The 12,627-nt window shown below is 37.7% G+C and overlaps 3 protein-coding genes across 6 annotated transcripts; 1 reads left to right on the forward strand and 2 right to left on the reverse strand.

The window, feature by feature from the left end:
- Positions 1 to 864: 864 nt before the first annotated feature.
- On the reverse strand, positions 865 to 4,797 carry nfu1 (NFU1 iron-sulfur cluster scaffold homolog (S. cerevisiae)). Its single transcript, XM_007563580.2, has 8 exons — positions 4,689 to 4,797; positions 3,749 to 3,849; positions 3,428 to 3,563; positions 2,940 to 3,006; positions 2,327 to 2,444; positions 2,159 to 2,222; positions 1,899 to 2,073; positions 865 to 1,262 (listed from the first exon to the last, which is right to left on the reverse strand). The coding sequence occupies exons 1-8, from the start codon at positions 4,745 to 4,747 to the stop codon at positions 1,230 to 1,232; spliced, it is 753 nt and encodes a 250-aa protein (XP_007563642.1). The 5' UTR covers positions 4,748 to 4,797; the 3' UTR covers positions 865 to 1,229.
- Positions 4,798 to 4,815: 18 nt separating this feature from the next.
- On the forward strand, positions 4,816 to 7,901 carry cunh9orf78 (chromosome unknown C9orf78 homolog). Its single transcript, XM_007563572.2, has 9 exons — positions 4,816 to 4,997; positions 5,154 to 5,213; positions 5,722 to 5,773; positions 5,859 to 5,929; positions 6,025 to 6,102; positions 6,454 to 6,651; positions 6,774 to 6,910; positions 7,002 to 7,106; positions 7,199 to 7,901. The coding sequence occupies exons 1-9, from the start codon at positions 4,915 to 4,917 to the stop codon at positions 7,294 to 7,296; spliced, it is 882 nt and encodes a 293-aa protein (XP_007563634.1). The 5' UTR covers positions 4,816 to 4,914; the 3' UTR covers positions 7,297 to 7,901.
- Positions 7,902 to 8,171: 270 nt separating this feature from the next.
- On the reverse strand, positions 8,172 to 12,291 carry med22 (mediator complex subunit 22). 4 transcript variants are annotated; one of them, XM_007563601.2, is made up of 5 exons: positions 12,181 to 12,291; positions 11,846 to 11,992; positions 11,653 to 11,733; positions 10,984 to 11,192; positions 8,172 to 8,976 (listed from the first exon to the last, which is right to left on the reverse strand). In XM_007563601.2, the coding sequence occupies exons 2-5, from the start codon at positions 11,966 to 11,968 to the stop codon at positions 8,790 to 8,792; spliced, it is 600 nt and encodes a 199-aa protein (XP_007563663.1). In that variant the 5' UTR covers positions 11,969 to 11,992; positions 12,181 to 12,291; the 3' UTR covers positions 8,172 to 8,789. The 4 variants fall into 4 exon arrangements, with proteins under 4 accessions (XP_007563663.1, XP_007563654.1, XP_016532918.1 ...); XM_007563592.2 differs by having other exon boundaries at positions 8,172 to 8,982; XM_016677432.1 differs by having other exon boundaries at positions 8,172 to 8,982; positions 11,846 to 11,988; positions 12,181 to 12,283.
- Positions 12,292 to 12,627: the final 336 nt, after the last annotated feature.

The following is a 12,627-nucleotide window of genomic DNA, read 5'->3' on the forward strand; positions in this document are numbered from 1 at the left end:
TTAGACAGTAACCATATTTGCAAAGTAGTAGAATTTTATTTTTATTTTTTACATAGAATTATATCGTGACACATACTTGAAATGTGGTTAAATTACATTTTCTGTGTCTATGTCATATTTTAGGCCCTAACACCCCAACATCTGCATGCACAAACATACAGCAAAACACTCAAACACAATTACATACACATATGCAAATATTCAACCACACACCTACATTGTACACGCTAATTTTAGTATGATTACCACAACAATATTGAATGATATGAATATTTTCAGACATTGTATTTGACAATCTCACACTAAAGTGTTTTTCCAAGACAATGGATTCAATACACTGAAACTACAATCACTACAATCCTTGTGGTTGGGGTTTTGGTTGTAATGGCCTCCCCTTTCTACAATATAATAGTCTTGCACCACATTAAGTTTTGGCAATTCTTAAAAAGTAATTAAAAGAAAAATAATTAGTAAATAATATTTAAAGAAAACATTGAGTCTTCAGTTCAAAGTCATACAACAAAGTCACAAATTAAGACTAGAAAACAGTAATGAAATGTAAAAGTATGTTTCAGCAGGGCTCCAGTCCCTGTTGAATTTATAGGAAGTCTTCTTCATGAAGATAGGTTCAGGCTAGCAGGTCTGAGAGAAAGATTAAATCACAAGCAGCAAATAGCCGTTCTATCAAAAACGACAAGTACAATGGCTGCTTTATGAAAACAACTAACAGTATCAATTATTGCCATCTTTGTACATCCGTAACTGAAGCATGGCTACAATAATGATCGGTTTTTACTCTCACAGACAAAAGGAAAGCTAAACTAAACCCTGAACATTTAAGTATGAGCCACAGACACAGCAACACTTATCTTAGCAATGTTTATTTATATAGACACAGCATACATTCTGTAAAGATAAAGTATCCAATATGAATTTTCAGCCTATAGGCAGCGTTGACTGCTGACTGATTCAGAAGTCGTGTAACACTATGAAAGAATAAATACAAATTATTTCAACTGTACAATCTGTTTCTATGAATTGTGTCCAACATATCTTTCAATTCCTCAAACCAGAACTATAAAACGAAATGAAAATATTTGGATCAATATTGAGAATGTGTTTGTTGTCATCAGAGCAGAGCTGAGTACTTTTATTGCATCTATGGCTTTGATTGAAGGAGGTGGATTGTATAGAGAGGAATGTTGACACACGTCTCTTGTTTCAGTAGTTTAAACTTGAGCCGCCTCCTCATCATCTTTTACCTGTAAGGGAAAAAAAATTAAAAAATATATATATATATCTTTAGACAAAAAATTTAGAATAGTTTATTCATTTACTGCATTTAATATTTTGTCTCCTGTACTGTATCCATAATAAATCTCAGTAAATGTTTAGTATGAGGCTTTTTTTTAAACAAAAAGTTTGCTCAAATAATACATTATCTGACACACAAGTGATCTGAACAAAATTAGCCTTTTTTCTGATTATTTATTTAAAAAGAAAAAGAAAAATTCCCCTACTAAAATGTCATCTGGATCTCTGGAACTCGATTTTATCCATTTCCATACATCACCACTGAAATGGAGATGTAAGGAAATCTGGTGAAAACATCACCAGATGTTTTCTTTCTCAAAACTTGGTAATAAGGACTTCGTTATTAGCGGTCCATTTGCTCATATCGACAAAGGCAGCTCAATACCACAGCCTTGATATTTTTTTTAGGGAGAAGAAATTACTCAGAATGGCAAACTGAGTTTTTCATTTTCCCAAAACAAAGCATCATTCTTAAAAGACCCACTGGAGTAACTAGATGAAGCACAGTAATTTCAGTAATTTTAACAAAACAGTGTCCAAGAAATAAATAAATAAATAAATCATAACCAACAAAACGTGCAAACCTCTTCAACTGCCTCAACCTCAGGTATGTAAAACTGCAGCATGTTTTGGATTCCATTCTTCAGAGTAACAATGGAACTGGGACAACTGGTACAGGCGCCCTGCAGCTTCAGTTTAACAATCCCATCGTCAAATCCCCGATACAGAACGTCGCCTCCGTCCTCCTGCACTGTTGGCCTGCAGGGTGAGAGCATCCACGAACGTGAAACAGCGACAAACCACAGAAACGGACGCCCCGAAAAGCATCTACAGAACCCACTACCTTATTCGTGTATCCAGCAACTCTTTGATCATAGCAACTACTTCATCATCATCCTCTGATGGTGCTGGAAAAGAGCAGAAACGATAATCATTTGCCACTTGGGAAAAAAAAAAACAAAAAAAGAAAAAAACATCTCATCCTACAGGTTGAGTAGACTGAAATCCAGACCTGTGTCTGCACTTGGCTTGCTGTCTTCATTCACAATTGGAAGCCCAGAAGTATAGAAGTCCATAATAGCCGCATAAACGTCGGGTTTAATTACTTTCCATTCCACCGTTTCATCGGACTAAGCAAATAAATTGAGAAAGAGAAATCAAGTTATTTAAAGTAATGATGTTGCATTGTGGTACAATAAATTATTCAAATACAATCTAAAGCTTAAGTACACCCGTCATAAGTACGACTGTTGAATAAATCGGGGCTTTTCATGATGCGTCTTAAAATTTCACCTCCTCCCATTGCTTTTTCGTAACTTTCAACCTACTTACATAAATCTGTTTTTTTATTTTAACCACACATCATATTTAAAAAGGCTGAGTTGGTTAAAAAAAAGAAAAAAAAACTGGTCAGTTTTCTGGTGCTGAGCCAACTGTTAGGCATAATCTGCTGCTTTTTTTTTTTAATGAAAATGAGGTTCTGACAATTTCAAAAGCTTAATGTTAATCTGCTTTAGACATTCTTGAACCAGTCTGGAATTATACAATTATATACATTGAAATTATAGTGCATGATATGTTTATTTAAAGTTTGGACAGGTGCTGAATGCTACACTGAAATTCACCTTTGTGATTGTGATAAAATCAGGGCCCAGGAACACACTCTTAACTCCATCGATCCTAAACAACTGTCTGAAGAAAACAAGAATTTGAGAAGTATAAATATATAACACAAGTTCATATATTTTTATGCACACAACAATCATCCAACATTTTAAAAGAAATGTATGCCCATCTTATTATTTGGAATAAAAGCAGCACAATTAAATCAAACTTAAAGGGAACAGCCAGCTGCAACATCAAGGACATCTGGAGGCTTATGGAGAAGTCAAAAGAACCTGAGGGTTTTTTTTCTTTAACTTTTTTCAGAACGGAGGCTTTTGGTTCCCATGCTGTCGATATGGGGGTGGGGGGAATAAGCACATGCAGTGTTTTAAAATATAAACCTACCTAATAAATAAAGTGAAGGATTTATTCTATCAAGTGTGCTTATTGTCCCATCTGTGCTTTAGTAAACAATATTCTGAGAACATTTTATGAAGAAGTTCTAAACCTGGCTAATGGTGAGCAGAATGCATCACGGGGACCAGCAAAATTCATGGTCCCCTCCTCTAAAACTGTCTGCCCAGGCAGAAACTTCAGACTGTTGGGATTTGGTGTGTCCTGTGTCTGCACAAACATGGTCCTTCCTGAAAAGAGACAAAACACAAGGAGCAGAAATGTAGTTTGAGATGCGAAACATTCACAGTGATGTGTCTATGTGACTTATATGTACACATATAAGATTTTCTCACAGTGCGTGATCAGCACAGTCAATATTGTATCAGCATCCAGGTTAAATGAACAACAGAAAAAAAAGAGAAAGAACACAAACCAGGAACCAGCCAGACTGCGTTTTGTGGCCATCTGTTGGAGACTCCAGTGGCTTTTGAGGGCCAATAGATTCTACTGCTCTGACAGCCACTGCTGGCCAGTCTGAAATTTTAGATAAACACATTGAAACACACATGTGAGCATATAAACCCTAATATTAAACAATGTATTCCGGATTGGGAATGTAATAACAGTTACATATATCGTAAATTACAGCTGACAGACTGAGATCCGGACTCAAGATTGAAATTTAGGGGCAAATTCAAATTAATTAAGAAGAAAATGTCTCTTGCTAGTAAATTACTCCATGCCTAACCGCAAGTGTCTGAAGAATGCGATTATAATTCATTCCCAGATTGAAATGAGATCGGATTTGATAAAATATTATCGCTGGATCATCCATCCATCCATCCATCCATTTTCTTACACGCTTCTCCCTAGTGACTTCGTCATGGGTGCTGGTGTCGATCTGCAACGGTCAACAGGCAAAGTACACCCTGGATAGATCGTCAGTTCATCGCAGGACCGCTGGATATTTTTCATCATCAATGATAGTACTTAATGATAATTATTAAATTGTGGCCACAAGTTATTAAGCCGTGCCCAAGTCGTTCCCACGAGTTGTTAGGTCGTGGCTATGAGTTCCTGAAGCGTCTCCACGAATTAAACAAGTCGTGGTCAATATTTTTATTTTTATTTTTTCTCCGATGTCACCAGACGTTCTCCGTAGACTATGAATAAAATAATGTCTTTTATATTCTTATTCTTATGGTGAAACAAAAGTCTTTCTTTTAGAGTGTGTCTAGTAGAGGTGGCTGCGTCACTCCATGTTTAACCAGCAAGTTGTCCTCAGCGCTTCTTCACACACCGAAAAAAAAATAATTTAACAGAAAACATGAGAGAGCAACGCCTGCATCCAGTTAACCAACAAATATACTCACGGTCGCAAAAATCTTGCTGAAACACCCAACAACCTCCCGACCTGTGCATAAGTCGCCATGTTTGTTTTTATTAACTAAGGAGGACGGAAGTAGTAGTCCTAAGAGGGGGAAGTGACGTATTATTATGTGCGTGTGCTAAATTTCTCCCCCCGATACAGTCGCCAGCTTGGTAACTGAAAACGCAGTTTTAACAGAGGTTCAAAAATAATACTCAGACAGCGTGGAAATGCCGTGTGGCAAAAATTTCAGACGGAGAAGGGACTCGTCCGACGACGAGGACGAAGATAATGGGACTACAGAAGAAGTTAGGTAAGTACTTTAAAGACAGATTAAAATACAGTTGAAGCTAACGCTGCGTTAGCTAACATAGCAAGCTGTGCATTAGCAATGAGGAACTGTAGTTTATGGATGCAAGTGATTTTTAATAAGCTGTTTAACTAGTGTGATCACATTATATATTTTCAGATCGAAAGTAGAAGAGGCAAAAGAGCTTCAGAGCTTGAGGAAACGACAGAGCGGAGTCAGGTAATGTGATTTTATCTGAAAAGAAGACTTTGAAACTTTGAGGAACAGTCCAGCCCTTTTTGTCCTCAGATCAGGTAAGATGCTGTGCGGTGGCTCTTAAGCACCCACTTCAACCAGAGTTCATGCCATGTGAATCTTAGCAAAACTTTTGAAGGGGTGTCCTTCTCAAAACTGGAGTTTCTTACCCCGGTTGCTTGTGCAGTTTTTTCTTTCACTCAGCTTTCCATTTTTACACTTTATACAGCACTCTGTGAACAGCCAGCTTCTTTAGCCATAATCATTTGTGGCTTATCCTCCTTGTAGAGGATGCCTGTGACTGTCTGCTGGACAACAGTCGTGTCAGCAGTCTTTCTTATAATTGAACGTTTAAAATATATCAATCTGTCTAAAAAAGCTACATTTGAGTTTTGAACTGGTTTATTTATAAACTCGGGGAATATATTGAGGAAAGACTTGCATGTAAAAATGATTATAGATGAGTAACTCTACATTTTTATCAATTATACAGTATAACTGCCTTATTGGTTGGAGAGAAACTCCCACCAGAAGCTGAAATAGACGTAAGTCATGTCAATAAACCCGTATCTTTGTGTTAGTGGAGAGCTTGCTTTAACTTCTGTTTGTTAAACTGAACATTTCTGACAGAATGACCCATTCAAGCTGAAGACTGGAGGGGTTGTAGACATGAAGAAAGTGAAAGACAGGAACAGAGACATGTAAGTGAATGGAGGTTGGTGCTGTGCATATAAAGTGGTTTGATTTCACAGTTAAATATGCCATCTGTTAAATAATGTGACCGATCCAATTACAGGACGGAAGATGAGACAGACCTGAACCTTGGCACATCATTCTCAGCGGAAACGAACAGAAGAGATGAGGATGCAGACATGTACGTATTAGAATTAATTTATACGCATAAATAAATGCTTACATTATTCAGTATTTAAAAAAAACAAAACAAAACAACGAAGCTGTTTAAAAAGCAACCAATAGTTTATTTTAATGGCTGATTGGGTCTTATTTTCTAGAATTAAACTATGAATCAATTTCCAAATCTTTTAGAATATCTCTAGATGTCAGTGGATCTGATGAATAGATACTTGAATACATTTGATTCAGTCAGATCAGATGCAACTAAAGAGCATTTCTCTGAGGTTCACAAACAATTTGTAGGTATGACATTAAATGTGGCATATCACTGATCAAGCAAGGCACTGGCTTCATGTTTATGTCTTCTTAGGATGAAATATATCGAGACCGAGTTAAAAAAGAAGAAGGGCTTGGTGGAGGCTGAGGAGCAGAAAGTAAAGGTGAAAAATGCAGAGGACCACCTGTACGAGCTGCCAGAGAGTATCAGGGTCAACTCTGCCAAGAAGACGGAAGAGATGTTGTCCAATCAGATGCTGAGCGGGATCCCTGAAGTTGATCTTGGCATTGAGTACGTTCAGACCATTCGTTAATAATCCTGCTCAGGTTGTGTCAGAGGAAACCTTTCAAGAACATTCTGCAGTTAGTCACTTCCTTTTAACGCTAAAATCTTCTTTTATATTTCTTTCTCAGTGCAAAGATAAAAAACATCATCCAGACAGAAGAAGCAAAAGCCAAACTCCTGGCAGAGCAAAGGAACAAAAAGAAAGACCAGGGCACTTCTTTTGTCCCCACAAACATTGCTGTAAACTACGTCCAACACAACCGCTGTGAGTTCGTTTCCACGTGCTGTGGTGTTCAAAACCCAGGCGATTAGCTGCTTGTGGAGGAACTGAATGGTTTTTATTTATTTCCTCTCAGTCTACCATGAGGATGTGAACGCACCACAGAGGCACCACAGGCACAAAGAAGAACCCAAAGCTAGACCGCTGCGGGTGGGCGATACAGAGAAACCTGGTCCAGAAGGTATGAGACGTCGGCCACGTCCTGTCAAACCCTCTGCTGTGTAGCAGGAAAACTGTAATAGTCTAAATGACGCTTTCTCTGTTGATCCACAGCTCCGTCACCACTCAACCACCGCAAACGTCCAAACAACGAAAAAGCCACAGATGACTACCACTACGAGAAGTTTAAGAAGATGAATCGAAGATATTAGCATGGAAATACTCAACATGTCGTCTTTCCTTGACACTGAGGCATAATGACAGCTCCTGGATTTGGTTACCTACAGAGTAATGATGGCAGTACATCGACAGTGTTTTACCTTGTAATTATTGTAAAAAGCATATGTGGTCTGTTAGGCATGTAATGTTCTGTGCTGTCTCATTAAATTAGGCTCTTCACAGATTTAAAAACTTTTTCAATACTTTTTAATAAAAGTGCTCAAATATCCAGTATTTCACTGTTTTAACTTTTAAAATATTTGGTTGTTTTTGAGGTAAATAAAACTGTTTGCAGCATTAGAATTGTAATCTACTTGCTCTGATGCAATATTTGTTTGAATCCATTTCCAGCCAGTGTCATGGATTTGTATTCATTCATTCTGATTTGGCTCAACAGTCCATGATAAACACCATGTACATATTTACAGTGGCTGTGACAATGAAGAATAAAAGTGTGTGGGGGGGATTTGTAATGTTATAGGGAACATTATAACTGCAATTATGTTTTTTTATATGCATTCCTAATTTTTAATCTTCCATTCAGGTAGTTCTGTGGATTAGGCTGTGCCATTTTCAACAATGAAACGATTTTTACACATTTCTATGCATTGTGTCGTTTGCTAGTATTAAACATTGGTGCTTTTATTTATTGGTGAAAAATTGCATCTGTCAGATGTAAATCTGATGCTTTGGATCCCATCTACTGCACTCAAGCACTTTTAATGTTGCTGGCAGCAGCAGAGTAGATTATCCATTGCTGCGTAACTCTGCTAAATCCTAACAGTTTCAGCTTATTTATTTTCTAGTATTCACTTTTATTATTAAATTTCAGCTATGGCTCTCCCTATGAAAATATTCAGGTAAAAAATAAAAGCAGAAACAGCATGTTCTTTAATGTGATCCGATTAGTTTAACAGAGGAAAAAACAAGTTTCACAATATCAATCCAGGGATAAACAAATGTATATAGAATATTAATTAAAAATGTGACGCACCAATCAGCTAACTAATAGAATTGGCCACAGATTCCTTGGTTATCAGATTAACAAAAACATCTTTCCTGATTTGTGCATCAATAAAATAAAAAACCAAACAAACAATATACATATAAACAGCTTAGAGGTGTTTATATTTTTGGGCCAGATGGATCCTCTCCAGTTGGGCTTATCTGGAGAGACCCAACTTCAAGGATCTCTCCAATATATTCCATTTACTTCAGTGTAATTTTCAGTGATGTCTGAAGTAATCGTTTCATAAAAAATTGAACCGATATCAGGAGGAATGTTGGTGTCAAAACTCACATTTTTGGATAACTGGACCTCCCAGATCATTTTGTTCAGTGCGCTTCATTTCCCCGTGCTTTTCTAGTAAACCGTAAACTGAATTCCATAAAACAAAACTAAACACTATTTTCTATAGTTATATTGGTAACATCTAAACCACTAGTGCCCAGATTTAGCAGAAATATCCCTGCTTCCCCCCGCCCCTCATGGTTTCTCCGTGGCGGTCGTCCCGTGTCCGTTGACGTGATGTTGGGCGTTTGCCTCCTGCGACGGCGTCCTGTCGGCCTCCTCTCTGTCGTCTTGGGTCGAGCTGGAGCTGCTGTCCGGAGAGGCCCAACTGTCCCGCCGGCGGTAGGCCTCGCAGAGAGGCAGGTCAGTGCTGTTCCACTGACTGTAGCTTTGCAGCAGAGCAGAAACCCGTATTTGGAGGCAAAGAGTCAGCGCAGCGCAGAAAGAGAGGAGCAGATGAGAGCAGCAGGTCAGAATAAACGCACCCATACAAATAGCAAAGCAACATGAAAGCACAGAATCGTTAGAAGCAAAAGCACAGAAAAAAATAAATACCGAATAGCTTTTGATTGGATTTACAACTTGATTTAAGATGAGCAAAAGGATGAAATTAGTTGCTATTTAAGACAGCAGTACAAGGACAGCGAGAAAGTTAGGTCCACATCAACCATGCTCCAGAGATATTTTTTTTTTGTGTACTCTTCAAAAGGAAAATACAAAATAAAAAACAAAGAAACTGCTTGAGCGTTTTGTCTCCGCTTTATTTCTCAATCATTTTAAGTCCTCTGAACCGCTTACATGGTTACAGACTGATTGGGTGGACACTACAAACGTTGGCGCTTAATTGTCTTTGTCAAAACACTTCTACATAAAAAAAGACCCCACTAAGTTCAGATTCAACCTAATTGTTTAAGTTAAAGCCAGTCTGGGTTCAACAGTACAAATAATTAATGAATTCTAGCACAGACGATTTTTCATTTGTTTCAAGAAAAAATATTCTTATATTGCTTTAGTTCTTCTAATATCTTTTCCAACTTCATATAAAACTTTGTGTTGCTTCCAACAATTCAATGAGTAAAACAGATTTCATTTTTAATTATAGATTTTTTTTTTTTTACAATTTCAATACTTATCTCTGCCATGAAAGTTAAAATGTCTCAGAAATCCATTGGATCCTGACGACAGTTCGAAGTTCGGATAAAAATAAAAACAGCAGTAAATACAGTGGCTTGCAAAGCTATTCATGACCCTTGCACATTTCAATGTTGCAACCAAAAAAATAGCACATTTCATTGAAGGTTTTATGTGATAAAGTAGTGAAGTGAATGAAAAATGATGCATGGTATCCCTAAATAAAATAAAGTGGCACCAACCGCCAAACCTGTTTTAGTTCAATCCATCAGCCAAAACTGAAAAAAAAAAATAATAATAAAAAATACCCCAACATTTTTTCTCCAAATGGTAAAACTGTGTGAGCCAGGAAACTAACAAACCGTCTAACATTGTGAAATGTGGTGGCAGCATTATGCTTTGGGGATGCTTTTCTTCTGCAGGGATGTAAAAGCTGCTCATAGTTGAAGGGAAGTGGAATGGAGCTAAATAAAGGGCAATGGTTGAAAAAAAAAACAAAAAAAAAAACATGTTAGCACCTGCAAAAGACTTTAGGCTCAAGTGGCGGTTCACCTTTCGGCTACAATGCAAGTGTTCAGAACGAAACATCCTGAGACCTTATAATAGCTCTGTCCAACTAACTTCCATTAACCTCCATTTAGAGTTAATCATCATACCAACAGTTAAATTGAAAATTGATCTTCAGACGCTGTTTAAAAATGCATGGCATAATGTCCAGATTTTTATTTACAAAATATTATTAAAGACATGCATAATTTTTCCTCCACTTCTTTTCATTTTGTGCTGCTTTAAGCTGGCTGGATCACACAAAATCACAATAAATTAAAAGAGGTTTTTGGTTCCAATGTGATAAAATGTGACAATATTTACAGAGTATGAATACTTTAGCAAAGCATTTTTGACATCAATCTCTTTGGTTTATAGAAGGTACCACCAGAAGAATGTGCGATGAACATTAAACAGATGTGTGTCACAAACATGATGACCAGCAGACTGAGAACTGGATATGCGGGTGAAATTGATATGTAGTGTTTGCCCCTTTAAGGTCCTTACTTTGAGATAAAAAAAAAAAACACAAGGCACTTGATTAACAGCATCAGACATTAGAGAAAATGTAAATATGACCTTTAGCTGAGATGTGTGTGGATGTTGCGGATGATCTGTCTGGAGACCCTTTACACCGGGTTAAAAGCTGAGACAGTACACAATGGGATGACACAGGAGCGGCAGGATGGGGCGGATCTGAGCCTATTTGTACCTGGAGGAGTAATACTCTTCCTCTAGCTCATAGAGGTCCACGGCAATCTCATCTCGGAGCGACGTCAGCTTCTTGTCACACTCGTCTTGCAGCGCACGGAGCTGCTGGTTCTGCTGACTGATGGCATCGTTCACCGAGGGAAAGTCATTCAGGATCAGGAACTGTTTCAGATCGGACACCAGTTTCATCAGGGACTCGCCGGCACGAACCTGGTGCAGCAAAACAGAATGAAAACTGTCTTAAAAGAAAGAAAAAGAAAAAAAAACTACATGGCCAATCCTTTAAGGTTTATTTTCTGGAGACAAAGTTTTCTGTACATGTATTGGTTGTGGATTTGTAAATTCACATCGTAACCAACTATTCTTTGTTTCAGAAAAGAACATTTGACCTGTTTTGTATTTTTCTTATATGCTTTCAAAAATGTTATTTCTGAAATGTTACATGTAATGAATGTTGCTGTGATTTCTATGCGGAGCCTTTTGGGAACACCAGCGAACTGGATGAAATTGGTGAATTTATTTATATTCACTTCTTTTGCATTTACTAGCAACTTGTGACAAAGTGCCTTGCAAAGGTATGAACAACTCTAGAACACTTTCGCGCTTAATTCTTTTAGTTTATGCAGGAAGCAGAATGTTTAGTACCAATGACGCTTTATGTCTCACTTACGATGTTTGCAGCTCTGACGTGCATCTCATAGTGGTCTTGCTCCGCTTGAGTGGGTCGCGATACCTGAGTCTCATCCTCTATCTGGACAAAAATAAGAGGAGGAGGTGGAAACTGTGAGAGCGATGCTGTGAACTCTGAGCAGATTTTACTGCTGGGGGAAAAACATGTAAAGAGTGAGAAACCAGAGAGCTGCCTTTGCAGTTTTGACGATTTCCGTGAAGTTGTCCATGATGGACTTGATGTCGTCTTTGAGCCTCTTGTTGTAGTTCTGCAGCAGAGTCTCCTTGCTCTGAGGGAGCACTCTCTGGTTAGCCATGATGCTCAGCAGGACCAGCTCCGTCTGTTTACGTTCACACACGGAGAAATAAATCAGCGGAACAAATATAGACCGAAAGCATTCAGCCTCGAACAGAAAAGGCGCGTTTTCACTAAACAAAACCACATGACGACATTAACACAGAGCTTTTGTTTTCTACGATTTAGTACGAATATGTATTTATACGAGAGCCAACCGCAGATATTACTTACTTCTTTAATGCATTCTCAGAAGCAGCATTGTTTCATTAAAAATCCCGTTTGTTGCTCCTCGTCTTCTTCTTGAAGCTGTTTGGCAATTCACATCCGGTATGTTTATGTATATTAGCGCCCTCTAGAGGAAAGTCAGGCGAAGTTCTACCCTTTAGAAAGTGTCTAGTAGTTCGTCTAAGTTGAAGTTTGCTTAAAATTAAAGTGCATTATAAGTAGACCAAACTGCCTGACGTCATTAAAGTCTTCTTTTAACCAAACAGCCTCAATATTGCAAAAGTATTGAGACGCCTTTAAATAATCGAATGGTAAAAGAGCCAAAATGCAATAAATAAATTGGTCAACAAATAATTTAACATGCAATAATATACATTTGTAACTGGATATCAAATAAATTCTATAATACTTTAAATATTGCAAGTACACATGTCACAACTAAATTAAATTGAA

Source organism: Poecilia formosa, unplaced genomic scaffold (assembly GCF_000485575.1).
Source record: "Poecilia formosa unplaced genomic scaffold, Poecilia_formosa-5.1.2 Scaffold5, whole genome shotgun sequence".
In the NCBI taxonomy this organism is placed as follows: domain Eukaryota; kingdom Metazoa; phylum Chordata; class Actinopteri; order Cyprinodontiformes; family Poeciliidae; genus Poecilia; species Poecilia formosa.